Below are 15,104 nucleotides of genomic sequence, written 5' to 3' on the forward strand. Positions count from 1 at the left end.
CTTTATCATCTCTAACTCCTTTTACAGCACTATTTCCTCCATTTCTAAGCTTCTTCAACAACCTCCAGAATTGCCGCCTTCTCGATATTTATTTTCTATAGACTGAAATTATAAAAACTTTATCACAACATGCAATTATATGATGTTCTTTTTTTTGTTTGTTTTTGTTTAAGAGTTCCTGTTATTACAGCAGGAATCTTAAACATCAAATGATATATGAAACTCAATGGCTTCTCAGAAAGGACCATTGCAACAGCTTTTTAATTCCTATAATCCTAATTTAAGTAAAAAGGAAACAGTACATCAAGTTCCAATCCCTTACACATTTTTGGTATCTCAGAACACATTGCCAGAATTATTAAGAAATAAAATGTAGTAACTAATTTTCTTCCTATCAACAAATTATCAGTATTGTTTCCATCTTCCACAGGTAATCAGTCTCTTCTAGCTCTCCCAGGTGTCTACCAAGTTCCTTGTGACTGTTCATTCTTACTTCGGGCAAACCAGAGGCTCAGTATAAAAGAGAATACAAGAACACCAGTCTTATATTAAAAACAGTAAATCTGAGAAATCTGTTTTGAGACAGCACAGAATAGATACAGACCACAATATTCTATGGTCTGAAACAAACTTACTTCATCAGTATTGGTATAAATTTGAACACTTGTTTAAAGAAAGAGCTGAAGCCTTACTTCATCGGCCAAAATTAAATCAGAAATATGGGAAATTTTTATTCTAATCGCGTCACTAATTTTTTTTTTTAAATAATTAATATGGCAACGTTCACTCAATTATACCATTGCATGGTTTTATGTATATCATCACATGGCTCTTACTTTTTCAAATCAATCCAATGTTTACATTCTACCTTGTAATTAATCATCATTGTAATTAATTAATCATCAGTGATGTTGATGGTCTGAAATATATGGCCTTAAATAAATCGTATTACTTATTCCTTGTGTTTTTCTTGTTAATTAAAAGAAACCTCTCATGGCACAAGTATCTCTTAAAGAACAATTCGTTAGTTAGATGTTGCCAAAAGATGGAAAATGTGGAGGGTAGAGACAAAAAGAAATGTATGCATAAATTGGCTTAGTGAGCAAAAGAAGAGTGATCACTGTGGGTGATTTTAATTATTGTGATATTGAATGGAATAAAGAGATAACATCTAGAAATAAGAGGAATAAATTTCTTGAATTCTTGAGGGACACGTATCTAAGCAACAGATGACAAATGGGAAACAAGGGTTGATAATCTTAGATTGATCATAGCATCAGAGGAGGTGACTGGGAACAGAGTGTCTAACCTTCATCAAATTGGAAAAAGTCCACCTGGGTTGTAATCATTCATATGCTGACTCCTGTGAAGAAAAAATATATAAATTTATAGAACTATAAAGTTGGTGATTACAAAAAACTTAGAACACCTGTGAATTATAAAATAGAAAGAGGAGAGTGGAAAGGAGAGATGCTGATAAGGTACCAATCACGGGATATTTTGATCACTATGGATTGGTGATGCACAAAGTACAGCTTTCTCAGTACTTTGTGCATCACTGTCAGATGCACAAAGTACAGATGCACATAGTCAATCCTGCCTTCTTGAGGTGTGGCCTGTTTTCACCAAAGGGGCTCTGGCACGAGTCAACATTGTAAAAGGACACTTTCCTAGTTGGAGGAAATGCCAACAACTTACTGGGTGACAGATGATCTTTACTGCCCAGTGAAATACCACCACCTTGCTTATTGGGACCCGAAGTCCCAAATAAGTTTTGTCCTGAGAACAGGGCAAGAGCTACAGCAACTATAGCGATCCAGAATTCCTCCATCTTCAAAGGTACAGCAGTAAAACAGTTCTGCAGGCTAGCTGCCAGACACTGTGCAGGATTGAACCAGATAGTAACACATTTAGGAAGCTTCACGATCAGCTGAAACAGTTATCTCATTGCCAACTGCACTGTTGGATCATGGGAGATGTATGAGAGTAAACCTAAATAAATTTTGCCATGAAAGTTAAATTAAAAAGCACAGTTCCTCAAGAAATTCTCCCAAAAAACATTTATAAACTTTAAAAAAATCTTACAAAAAATAATTTTCTTCCATATCACTTCATCAACATTCATGGTATAAAGACTAACCATAAATTATATGAATCATCACCTGGAGATATCAAAACCTAATGTTCTATCCTCACTGAACCTCAAATCTTTTGCCATGACAACCACAGTCCATCTTAACTATCCAAACTTATATACACCCTATATGATTCCTTCTGCCACAAGAGTAGTACTTTTCTTTGTGCTTTTGTGCAATCCAATATTCCTTGCCAAAGGATACTAATCTTGAATCAACCCTTTTTTAGCCTTCTGTAGTTTAACTTTCACTGCCTCATTATGTCTAATTTTTATTTGTTGTCTCTACAATTCTCTCAATTTTGAAACTTTTTCTGATGTATTTACTTTCTTATCCTTGAAGATTGATTTCATATAATCCAAATTTACTAATGGCAAAGTCATCTTCCTTGGTGACTTTAATGTCCACAATGCTAGCTGGCTACCTTTTTTTCAATTCCATTGATCAAGTTGGAAGAGAAGCAAAGTCATCTGCTCTAAGCAATTACTTAAAACAAACCATTCATCTCCCAACCAGAATCCCTGACAATCCTCTCCACTCACAAAACAGTATGAATCTCTATGTAATCAGCTCTCTTTCCAAGTACACTGTTGAGGTGACTATTCCTCTTGATAATTTTCAGATAACAATCTCATCTAAGATTAATTTTTATGCCTCTTTTCCATGGTCAGACTAGTGTTTCTGTTCTCCAGATACTTGTTGTGAACTTGTTACAGAAATTATGCATGCTAGAACAGAGATTTTCATTCCTCACTCTGTTCAAAATTCTTGCCTGATGTCCAAGCCATGGTTTTCCAAGAAAAAAATTTTCTTGGCACAATTTTATTCAAAAAGTGTGCTAAGAAAAGAAATCAGCATAATCATAAGTAGAGTGAGACAAAAACTCCACTTCATTCAGAGTCTACAATGAATCATCACTAAAAGGGCAAACCTGACTTCAATAAGGCTAAATGTAGAAACCTTGCTAGCTGTAGCAATGCAGTTGTCTTCTGGTCACTTGCAAAAGCAGCTGGACACAAATTTTGTCCATCCATGCTTCCGCCTATTTCCCACCCAAATGGTAGCATTGCAACATCACCTAAAGATAAGGCCAACCTCCTGGACATTATTCTTCTAATTCAACTCCTACATAGAGTACAATGGCAAATCATCTCCTTCTTTACTGAAACACTACACTGTATACCTCCTTTGGCCTTCTGATAGAAGACCAAATGAGGGAACGTGAGGAATCTTGAAAAACCTGAATACCAAACGGTTGCTTTTCCTGACAGAATTCTGCTGACTGTGCTCCAGAACTAGCACCTGCTCTTTATAGATTCTATACATATACTCAGCAGGAATCCATCCCCTATATGGCCAATTCCAAAAGGATATGATAAATATCTTCCATTAAACTACTGACCTATTGAGCTTATCTCAGTGTTGCCCAAAGCAGTTGAGAAGGTCATCAACAGTCAATTTCTCTGATAACTGGAGGTGTCTCAACTAATTATTGACCACCAATATGGATTTTGCCAATGAAGATTCACAGCAGATATCCTAGCCTACATCACTAACCTCTGGCCATGCACCACAAAAGGCACTGGAGAAACCTGAGCTGTTATGATTAACATTTCCAAGGCATCTGACAGGATTTGGTATCAAGAATTTTCAGCAAACTGCCATCTTATGGTCTGCCTTCCTCCCTTTGCAGTTGGATTGCCAGTTTCTGTCCAAGATCATTCACCAGGAGTAATGGTAGAAAGTATTCTTTATTCAAATTTTCCTACTGATGCTGTTCCTCATGTTCTCTCAAGGCTCTGTTATTTCACTCACCCTCTTCCTGATATAGATAAGTTACCTGTTCCCACTGATCTCAAACCCTATTTATTTTTGCTCATGACTGCCTTCTCCACTCATCCTACTCATACGACAAACCTTGCAGTCTCAAACATCACAAGCTTCAAGATCATGTATAATTAGTGCCCTAAACAATGATCTCCACACCATCCTGCAAAGGGGAATAACAACCAAGTCACCTTCGATGCTTCAAAAACAGTCTACCTGACAAAAAAAAAAAATCAGTTCACCACATCACATTACTTTGATAATACTCAACTTAACAGTCAGAACCAAAACACTCTTCTTGGACCAACTTTTACTCCTACCCTTTCCTAGCATAACACTAGTTTCTATAGCATCTTCAGCTTTGAAGGAAAAAAAAAAAAAACTTCCCATCTTTTTTGCTCAAGATGATATTTTTCATGAGTCCAGTTATTTACTTGGTACAAATCTCAAAACAATCAGTCTTAGACTGCTTCTCTCACATTTGGGGGTAGCATACCTAAAAATTCTTGATGCTACTCAGAAAAGAGCAGTTCAGTTGATTGATGACCTCCCCCTCTCCTCTCACAGATTCTCCTCAGCCATTTCCTCATAGAAGCACAGTTTCTCTTGAAGAAGAGACAATATCTCTTCTACAGCTATTCCATGGACAATCTTCTGCAAACTAGCATCTATTATGCTCTCCATTTATGCCAAATCTACAGGAACATGCATGTACTAACTGTCCAACATCCTTATATAGTTGAACAGGTGACTCACCAAATTTGCTATTCTCGGTCATCTTTTATTCTATCTAGCACAGAACTGTGCTAGATAGAACAGTTCTGTAGAAGTGAGATATTTCCCAAGGTATAGAAGCTCCCGCTTCAAGAAGAATACCAACAGATTATTTTGCTCTTGATCCCATCCTAAACATAACATTTATTCGAAATAGGCCTTATGACCTCTCATGTATGGGAGTGATAAAAAAATTAAAATTAAAATAAAAAATTAACAGCAGCAATGGCTAAGTATATTCTAAAGATGAAAAAGCAAAATATGGTAGGAATAAAATGGATGAATGAACAGATTAAACACCAAAAAGACTTTGTGAAGGCAGAAAAAGGATGAAGGGTGATAATTAGTTGCATGAAGAGTACAAGGAGCAGGCCATGACTCAGTTCATAAGGGCAGAAACTTTGTATAAGAATCAAACAGTATGAGCAAAAAATTGGCCATTTAGGCCAAGAAAAATCCTAGTATTCTTTTGGTATGTGGCAAGTAAAAAAATAAATAAATAAAAATAATAAGAGGGTGATGTTTGCATGTTTGTAAGTGAAAAATGATAAAATGTTAACAGTCTCAGAATATAGGTGAGGTATTTCATGAGGATGGAATACCCTGATAAATTGCTCGCAAAGGACTGAGACTAAAAATTATAGACTAAACTGTCTGTCTGTGGTAATGGGTAACAGAATTGATATGATACTAGTAGTGTTCTCTGTGATGGTCAGCATAAGTTTGTTAAAGAAAAGCAATATTTTAGCAATTTGCTTATGTATAGTGGTGCCTCGTACTTCGAACGTTCCAGAGTTCAAACGCTTGAGAATGCAAAAAATTTGATTCACAGTTCGAACGCCGTTTCTAAGTTTGAACTATAGTCCAGGAACTCAGAGTCATGTAGCATTAATTTCCCTCACTCATTAATCTCCCCCACTAATTTCTCTCACTCAGTCACTCACTCAGACAGACACACCGTGCCTGCGCAGTGTGTCTGTCTCAGTCTGCTGGGCGTTGTCCCTTACTTTACATAGCCTAGTCATTGCGCAATACGTTTGTGTAGAGAATTTTTAACTATTTTTGGCATTTTTTTAAATTGCCCATGGCATCTGAGAATGTAGAAAGAATAAAACCTAAAATAAAAGTTGTAGTATCGACAATTGAGATGAAAAGAGAAATTTTCATGAAACACGAATGCGGTACATGTTTGACGGATCTGGCAACAATGTTTAAAATGTCAAAGCCAACGATAAATAGCATTCTTAAGAATAAGGATGCAATAAAAGCAGCAAATGTGGCTAAAGGTGTGACAACATTGACTTCCAGGAGATCACATGTTATTGAAGAGATGGAAAAACTCCTTTTAGTATGGATAAACAAGAAGCGATTACATGGTGACGTTATTACTGAGAGAATTATTTGTGAGAAAGCCAAACATCTGCATAGTGAACTTGAGAAATGCACACCTGAGACCAGTACTGAAAATGGGGAGTTTAAAGGAAGTAGAGGCTGGTTCGATAAATTCAAAAAACGAACTGGGATCCATAGTGTTGTCGTGCACGGAGAGGCTGTGAATGCTGACGTAGAAAAAGCGGACAAATTTGTAAAAACCTTAAAGGAGTACGTGGATAGTGAGGGATTTGTATCTCAACAGGTTTTTAATTGCAATGAAATAGGTCTTTTTTGGAAAAAAATGTCCAAAAAGGACCTATATCACAAAAGAAGAAAAGACAACACCAGGATATATTACTATTACTATTATTATTATTACTATTATTACTATTATTACGGACAATTCCAGGGAGTCATTAGACTCATCGAGGGAGGCCCCAAATCATATTCATCACAACTATTCTACAATCATACAGTATCTATCATACCTCACCTTAAACTCATTCACTGTCACAGCATCCACCACAGACTCAGGGAGCGCATTCCACTCATTCACTACTCTAAAAGTAAAGAACCCAGCTCTAACACCTTTACTAACCACACTTTTGCCCAGTTTCCATGGATGTCCCCTACTCCTCCCACAATCAGCCCTGTTCTCAAAAATATCTTCTGAATTAATTTTATAGAAACATTTCAGTAATTTGAATGTCTCAATCATATCTCCCCTCCTCCGTCTATCAACCAATTTTTGCAACCCACAAATCCTCAACCGGTTCTCATAAGGTTCATTCCACAGACCTGCTATCATCTTGGTCACTCGCCTCTGGATCCTCTCCACCTCCTCCCGATCAAGAAGAAACCTAGGTGACCAAATCTGAGCACAGTAGTCGAGATGGGGTCTTATCAAGGCTCGATGCAGAGGAACAATAACCTGCTTGTCTCTGCTTGTCAATGTATTCTTCAGCAACCAAGTGATTTGATGAGCTGATTTGGCCACTTTTGCAATGTGCATCCCCTAAATTTCAATTCCTTATCCACCAACACTCCTAAATCTCGTGCCTCATCAATTTCCTGGAGCACGGTTCCACCAATGCAGTAAACTGCCGCCAATCTTTTCACCCCAAAATGCATAACCTTACATTTTGCTACATTAAATTGACATCCATTCTCCTTAGCCCAGGCCTCCAATCTATCCAAATCATCCTGCAAAATTTTGACGTCATCTGCATTCGCTATTGCCCTACCCAACTTCGCATCATATGCAAACAAATGAACTGTTGCTCTCAGATCCTTTCCTATATCATTTATGAACAAATTAAACAGCAGTGGTCCAAGAACAGATCCTAGTGGCACACCACTAGTCACAGGCCGTCTTGTGGACTCTACTCCTGAGTAAACCACTCTCTGATATCTCTCCGTCAACCACCCACCTATCCATCTTACCAACCCTATGTCCATCCCCATATGCTGCAATTTACTGATTAGAATTCCATGTGGTATCCTGTCAAAGGCCTTAGCAAGGTCCAGTAGAATCACTGTAAACCCATTACCCTTATCCAGTTCAGCAGTCACTGTGTTATAATACGTGAGCAAGTTACTGAGGCATGACCTACCCTTCACAAAACCATGCTGTTCCCGATACAGTATCCCATTTTCTTCTATGCAATCTTGTGTTTTCCTCTTGACTATTTTCTCTAAGACCTTGATAATGATTCCTGTTATGCTGATTGGCCTGTAATTTTCAACAGCAGCCTTGGAACCACCTTTGTGCAGCGGAACTATTTTCCCCTCTTTCCACCCCCTTGGGACTGACCCAGTCCTAAGGCTCAAATTAAACAAAATGGTCAAGGGCACTGACAATTCTTTAGCCGCTTCACGTACGACATGAGCTGGTATACCATCCAATCCCACAGATGTATTGACATTGAGGTTCTGTTATAGACTAGTTACCTCTACTTCAGTCATCACAATTCCAGTATAAGCTGTTGGTTCTTCCATTCCTGCAAAGTCACCACCTGGATGATATACTCTTGCAAAGTGCTCGCTCAGTAATTCCACAATATCGACTGATTCGGTTACCTCCCTACCCTCAGCATTTTTTAAGATCATTCTACCATGAGCATTTTTCCTTTTACTTGCAACATATTGAAAAAACTGTTTGGAAAATTCTCTTTAGCCTGCGTGGCCAATTTCCTTTCGTAATCTGCTTTTGCTTTTCTTACCACCCTTGTTACCATCCTGGCCTGAGCTTTATACTGTTCCTGCGCCTGATGGTCAAGCTTAATAGTGTTATTCATCCATTTGACCCCTACTTGATTTATTATTCGGACTCTTGGTATACAGTCAACCATTGCCTCCTGCAAACAGTTCTTTACCATCTCCCATGCACTATCAACATCCAGCCCTTGCAGTTTTACATGCCATGGCATTGAGCCAAGCACACACCTAAGCTTGTCACACTTACCAGCCCGGTAATTCCACATGTACCCTGTCTTAATTGTAAATTCGACTCCTTTAGCCACCTCCCAAGTCATGACCTTATGGTCACTATCACCAATTGGTGGCAACATGGTCATGTTCGTTACAGCCACATTCTCAGTTGTGGTAAATCTATAAATATAAACTATATAAACCTATGAAAAATAGAATTACTTTGCTGCTTTGTGGTAATGCTAGTGTAGACTGTAAGATAAAGCCTTTGCTCATTTACCATTCTGAAAATCTACGTGTTTTTGAAAAGAACAATGTCATAAAGAGCAAATTCTGTGTTATGTGAAGGGCCAACACAAAAGCGTGGGTTACTAGAGAGTTTTTCACTGAGTGGATTTAAGAATTTGCTCCCACTGTAAAAGCTTACCTTACTGAAAAAAATCTATCATTAAAAGCTCTTCTAGTCTTCAGGACAATGCTCCTGCTCATTCCCCAAATTTAGAGGAGGATTTAGTTGCTGAATTCAGTTTCATCAAGATAAAGTTTTTGCTGCTCAATACCACTTCTATCATACAACCCATGGACTAGCAAGTGATTTCAAACTTCAAAAACCTGTATAATAAGGCTATGTTTCAAAAGTGCTTTGAAATAACCAATGTCACAGAACTGACTCTTAAAAAATTTTGGAAAGAGCATTACAACATTCTTCATTGCTTAAAGATCTTTGATAAGGCATGGAAAGACGTTTCTATTAAAATAATGATTTCTGCTTGGAAAAAACTCTGGCTAGATTGTATTTCAGTCAGTGAAGTAGTAAGCTATGAAGAAGAGTCTGTTGTATATGAAATTGTGTCTTTGGGTAAAACTATGGGATTAGAGGTGAGTGATGAGGATGTAGAGGAGTTAATAGATGATCATAAAACTGAACTCAGCACAGAAGAATTTCAACATCTTCATGATCAACAACAAAAAGAAGTGGAAAAATAAATTTTTATGGAAGAGAAGGATGTCAAAGGATACATTTCCAATGCCGACCTTCAAGAATTGTTCTCTGTTTGGGTTAGAACACAAGCTATTGTGGAAAAATGGCACCCTAATAAGAAAGTAGTGACTAGGAATATCAACTTATTCGATGACAACATGATGGGTTATTTTAAAAATATCATAGAAAATCGTCAGCGCCAAACAACATTAGATAGATTCTTCTATGCAGAGAACGTCAATCAGCATTCTCAACTCCAACTAAGAAGCAGAAAAAAAGACGCTTAACAATGGGAGCATTATTTTCGTCTTTGTGATTTTTATATTAAAAAAATATTCTTCACTGTTATTTTTACGTTGTAATAATTAAAATTAATAAAATAAATATAAGATTATTTTGTTTAATTTTTTCTAAATTATTAACATTAAAAAACCTAAAATAGATAAAATAAAAAAAATCTTGAAATTTTTTGGATGTGGGAACGGATTATTTCGATTTCCATTATTTGTTATGTAAAATCTTGATTCGGACTTCGAACGATTCATAGTTCAAAAGGGGGTCTGGAACGAATTAAATACAAACTATGAGGCACCACTATACTACAAGGTGACAAGTTCAATGGGTAAAAGATATGCATATGCTTGATATACTGGGATTTTTTGAAAACTTTTGATATATTATTATTATCAACAGACTTCCATGGAGTCAAGAGACTCATCGTGGGAGGTCCCACTTTCACATGCACAGCTCATCATACCTTGACTTAAATGCATTCACCATCCCTGCATTCACGACACTCTCAGGCATTGCGTTCCACTCATCTGCCACTCTTCATGCAAAAAATCAACTCCTCACCCGCTTGCTCACACCCACCTTTTATAGCTTCCAGAGATGGCCTCTTGTTCTCCCCGTTTCCAGTGTTAATCTGACAATTACCCTTCACCAGCTAATTTGTCTCAATCATGTATCCCATCTTCCTTCTATCCACTAGGCTTTATAATTTACATTCTCTCAATCTGTTTTCATATTCCACATTCCAGAGACTGGACACCAACTTAGTCAATCATCTCTGAAACCTCTCCAACATCTCATCATCCTTCTGGAAACCAGGCGACCAAATCTGTGCACGGAAATCCATATGTGGCCTGATCAAGGTCTTGTACAATGGAATCAAAACATTCTTAATTTCATGTAGCTACGTACTGTTTCTTGAATGAAAATTCGACATTTTGAGCAACTTCTCAGGACAAGACTGCATGGATGATTAGGTAGAATTGCTACAGTAGTTATAGGTAGATCTTCTGATGCTTTTAACAGACATTCGACACTCTTAAACATCTGGTCCCCCTCTATCATGTACTGTTACAGGCAATTATTCCCTTAGTAATTGTATAAATTCCATTTCCATTTTGCCATCTGCCCTTTTCTCCTTCCAATCTATATCCCCATAGTTGAAGACTCCCATGATAATTGCTTGGCCTGCACTCATTTGCCAATGCATGTCATCTACATCTTCTTCTGGACCCCCCAGCAGCAACCAACAATATATTTTGTCCTACTGACCTCTATCTCACATCAGACAGCCTCAAATGAACCATTTCGCTTGGATCTTCTTTCCTTAACTTCTATTTTTGTTGGTTGAAGTTGTACAGCTATCATTAATAAAACCCCTCTTCCTGTGCTATTTTCTTTATCTTCTCTAAAAATACAATATCTGTTACATTCCATCCCTGTAATTACACCATTCTCTGATAACCAGATCTCACTGATGTCAATAATTTTTAGCATAGTAGAGCTGACCAATGCCAAAAACTCCTCTCCTTTATTTCTGATACTTTGGGCATTCATGTACCCTTGCATAATGTCATTACCTGCCCATTTCAGATTCAAAACCTAGAAAACTGTAACCAGCTCTTCACAGTAATTCCTGCTCTCACAGTCATCTATCCCAGAAGTTGCTAGAGACATGCTTGATTGCTCCCCCTTCCCCTAATTTCTCTAGTTTCCCTGGTTTTGCACTTCCAAACTCTTAATGAACGCCACTTTTCCAAGAATCTAATTCCAAAACCATTCAAGTGCAGTCCCTCAGGCATATAGAGGTTCTTTCATCATCAAATTCCCACCACAATCTACAAACTGTACACCTTCTTCTTCTTCTTCCTGCACAATCTTCTCATTGAATCATTGGCAATCATGGCCTTCTCAATTCTGTCCTATCATACCGAGGCAGCAGACTCACAATCCTTATTTTCTTACTCTACATTTTGGCTTCTTCTGACAACTCTTTCATATCCTCTCTCAATGCATATTTCTCAGCTTTCAAATCATTTGTACCTGCCAGCACAATTAACTCATTCACGTCTTTCTTGTGCAAACTTACAGCTTCACCAACATCATTTATCTTTGCACCTGGGAAATATACTTTCATCCTGGGAAACCTTTATTTCATGCACCTGGAAAACATTTATTTCAATAAATGTGATCTGAAAATATTGCTATTGATAAATATTTAACATAACAGTTTTCCATAAGAGCATTTTAAAATAGCACAAATATAATGTCTGTAATAGTGTCAGTAAAATTAAAACATAAATTATATTATCTTGTTCAACTGCAGTGATCTGAAATATAAAAGACATCAAATTTACCATTGCTAAATAAATTCTCACTAAGCCAATGAATTTAATTAGCAATGATCTCTTGTCACATTTCAGAATAGATAATTCTTTATTTTATTTTATAAAATGTGAAATTCATTTTTATCTCTGGAAATAGACACATTAAATAAACTGCACAGAAGCAGGTTAAAATATTAAAAGAAAGAAATTCTAAGTAAAACAGTATATTTTAGGTCTAGTAACATAAATGTCACTACAATACACTTAATCCATTAATGGCTCTACAACCGCCTTTAAGGGATTAATGGCATTATCATGTAATAGAAGGCTAATTACATGATAAAAGGCAGAAAGCTGCTCATATTTTAATCCTTGAAAATTTCGTAAGGTAGTCTGCATATTTCATCCACTTTGGCTGGTAGAGGGGGTTAAGGGAGTCAGATAAGAGAGTTATCTAGAAACTAAAGCATAAACATCTCAAGCTGATGCTTTAGTTTCTAGATACAATCAAGAAATAGATAGTATTCTTCATTGATTAGAAGAAAAAATTCTGCTGCAGATAGGATAGCTCTGGATTTGGAAGCAAGCATATAATACAGGTAAAAAGACAAATTATTCAAAGGTTATTAAACTAAAATGTGAAAGCCTTAAAAAATTAAATGAATATAAGCCTTTTAATCAATCTTTTAAAAGATATGTATGAAAATAGCTACAACTAATCTAAGACTAGCATTGACCAATAGGATCAAATGATTACATCATTCATTATGAAGACAATATAGGTTATAGCAAAAAGTGAATAATATTGTATAAAACTATGAAAACATTTATTTTTTTATTTTTTGTATAAAGTGTTTTGAATTAAATACACATGAAGCTTATGCCAAGAACAAAATACATAAAAAGTGCTATTAGTATTGTCTTAATTTTCATAGTTTTCAGGTTGCAAAGAGAGAATTTTTGAGTCCTAGCAACAATCATAAGGAATAATTACCTCCTGTTTTGCCATCCAAGTATCAGCTTGTTCCGTATCTCTATAAAATAGCTGCAGATCCATGCATTGTTCATATAAGATTCTTCTTTCTTCCCAAAGGGACAATAAAGACTGCTTCTCACTAGCCAAAGTAACAAGCTAAAAGACCATAACACAATTTTTAAATAAGTTTGAAAACGGACTTTAAAATTTATCAGAGTAAGTATTGCTATTATTATTATTATTATTATTATTATTATTATTATTATTATTATTATTATATTCAATTAACAGAGTTAACAGTCAAAGAGTAACAAGATACATGAAAGAGAATAATGATATCTTTGACTGGCAAATGAGTTCAATTAAGGACTTATTTAAAGCCCCAGATACTAAAATATTGATACTAGATATTGTAATGAAATGTGAGATGTCCCTAAAAGTGTCATTTTCTGGAGTTGAAATGGTGATGTATATGGGAGGTTCACTCTTTCCAGTTCTTCCTGGTATTGCTCCTATTGCACCTACGACAATTGGAACTGTTGTTGTTTTCATGCTGCAAAATCAATGAATTGCAATCTCCAGATCCCTAAACTATGGTCAGTTTTTCACGCACTTTTTTTCCTTCTACTCTACTGTTCCCTGGTATTGTCACATCAATAAACTGCACATATTATTGTTCAAATGTCATGTCTGACATATTATGTTCAAGATATATCTGCTTAAATTTTAAAGACCCATAATATCTTGGCATTTTCATTTTCAAGAATTTTTTTAACTGCATGTTCCCAAGGGATTTTGCAAGTTGGAAAACCATATTTCCAGGAAATATGGTTTTCCAATGTGCAAAAGCTCCAGTGTACAGCTTTTGCTACCTGATCATGCCTTTGTTTATAGTCTTTGTAGGCAATCTTGCTGTAAGAACTAATTAGATGGTCTGCTGCCTCTTTATCTCTGCACAGTCAGCATTTGCTATTGTTACAGATCTTTTCAATCTTTGCCTTTATTGCATTCGTTTGTAGTGTTTGTTCTTGAGAAGCAAGTATCAAGCCTTTTGTCTCTTTCTTGATGCTGCCCTGTGAAGACATTGCCAAGTTAAGCTACTGTCAACTTTCCCTTCAATATCTTTCAAATATTTAGCATGGAATGCTTTATTTTTCCAACTTTCTGATCTTTTTGCTTTTTTTTTTCTACTACTATTTTTTCTCTGTAAGCTTCAGTTAATATCTTTAGTTGTGGTTTTCTTGATGTAATCATTCAATGCTTGCTTTTCTTCTTCTTCTTCTTCTTCTACTGTCTGCTTCACTTGCAAAACACATGTTCTCCACTTTTCCAGGCTATGTATAACTGATCAACATCACAGTGTGGGATGCAAGGCATGATTCACTGTCATTAATTTTCATGTTTCATGATCAAGTGCATCCAAACTGACTTGTGTTTGGTCAATTACCCTGCTATGTATCTGTGCAGCATCCATCAGCTTGGACTTTAGAACTTTTTAAACTCTTTTCAGATATTTGCATACTGTTTTCATTTTGATTTCTGAACTTAAAATGTCACCTGCCTCAAAAATTCCTACGTATTTATAGGATTTGTTCTATGGCAAGTGTTTAATTTTACTTCCATCTGCAAATGTGATTCTTTTATTATTATTATTATTATTATTAAACAAGACCTCATGGAGTCAAAGACTCATCTAGGAGGTCCTTTTATCTTACACACACATCTCATCATACCGTGTCTTAAACACATTCAAACTACTTGCAGACACCACGCTCTCAGGCAAGGCATTCCAATCACTCACAACTCTGCACGAAAAAAACCTGCCTCTCACTCCCTTACTCACACCTTCCTTATACAGTTTCCAGGGATGACCTCTGGTTCTCCCCTGATCTCCCACTATTCTCTGTAGAACTTCTCCACCATTGATCCTATAACAACCCCTTACCAACTTGTAGGTCTCTATCATATCTCCCCTCTTCCTTCTCTCC

The 15,104-nt window shown here is 36.4% G+C and overlaps 1 protein-coding gene across 3 annotated transcripts in view; it reads right to left on the reverse strand.

Annotated features, from left to right (window-relative positions):
- The window catches only part of LOC150103955 (spectrin alpha chain-like), an 850,682-nt gene that overhangs the window by 612,812 nt on the left and 222,766 nt on the right, over window positions 1–15,104 (reverse strand). For all 3 annotated transcript variants that reach the window (XM_090397194.1, XM_090397195.1, XM_090397193.1), the window contains exon 12: window positions 13,135–13,272. In XM_090397194.1, the coding sequence (XP_090253320.1) occupies window positions 13,135–13,272 (138 nt within the window). The remainder of the gene's footprint in view (window positions 1–13,134; window positions 13,273–15,104) is intronic.

Source organism: Typopeltis vanoorti, chromosome 8, assembly GCF_054136105.1.
Source record: "Typopeltis vanoorti isolate ZY-2024b chromosome 8, IOZ_Tvanoo_1.0, whole genome shotgun sequence".
NCBI classification, from domain to species: Eukaryota; Metazoa; Arthropoda; class Arachnida; order Uropygi; family Thelyphonidae; genus Typopeltis; species Typopeltis vanoorti.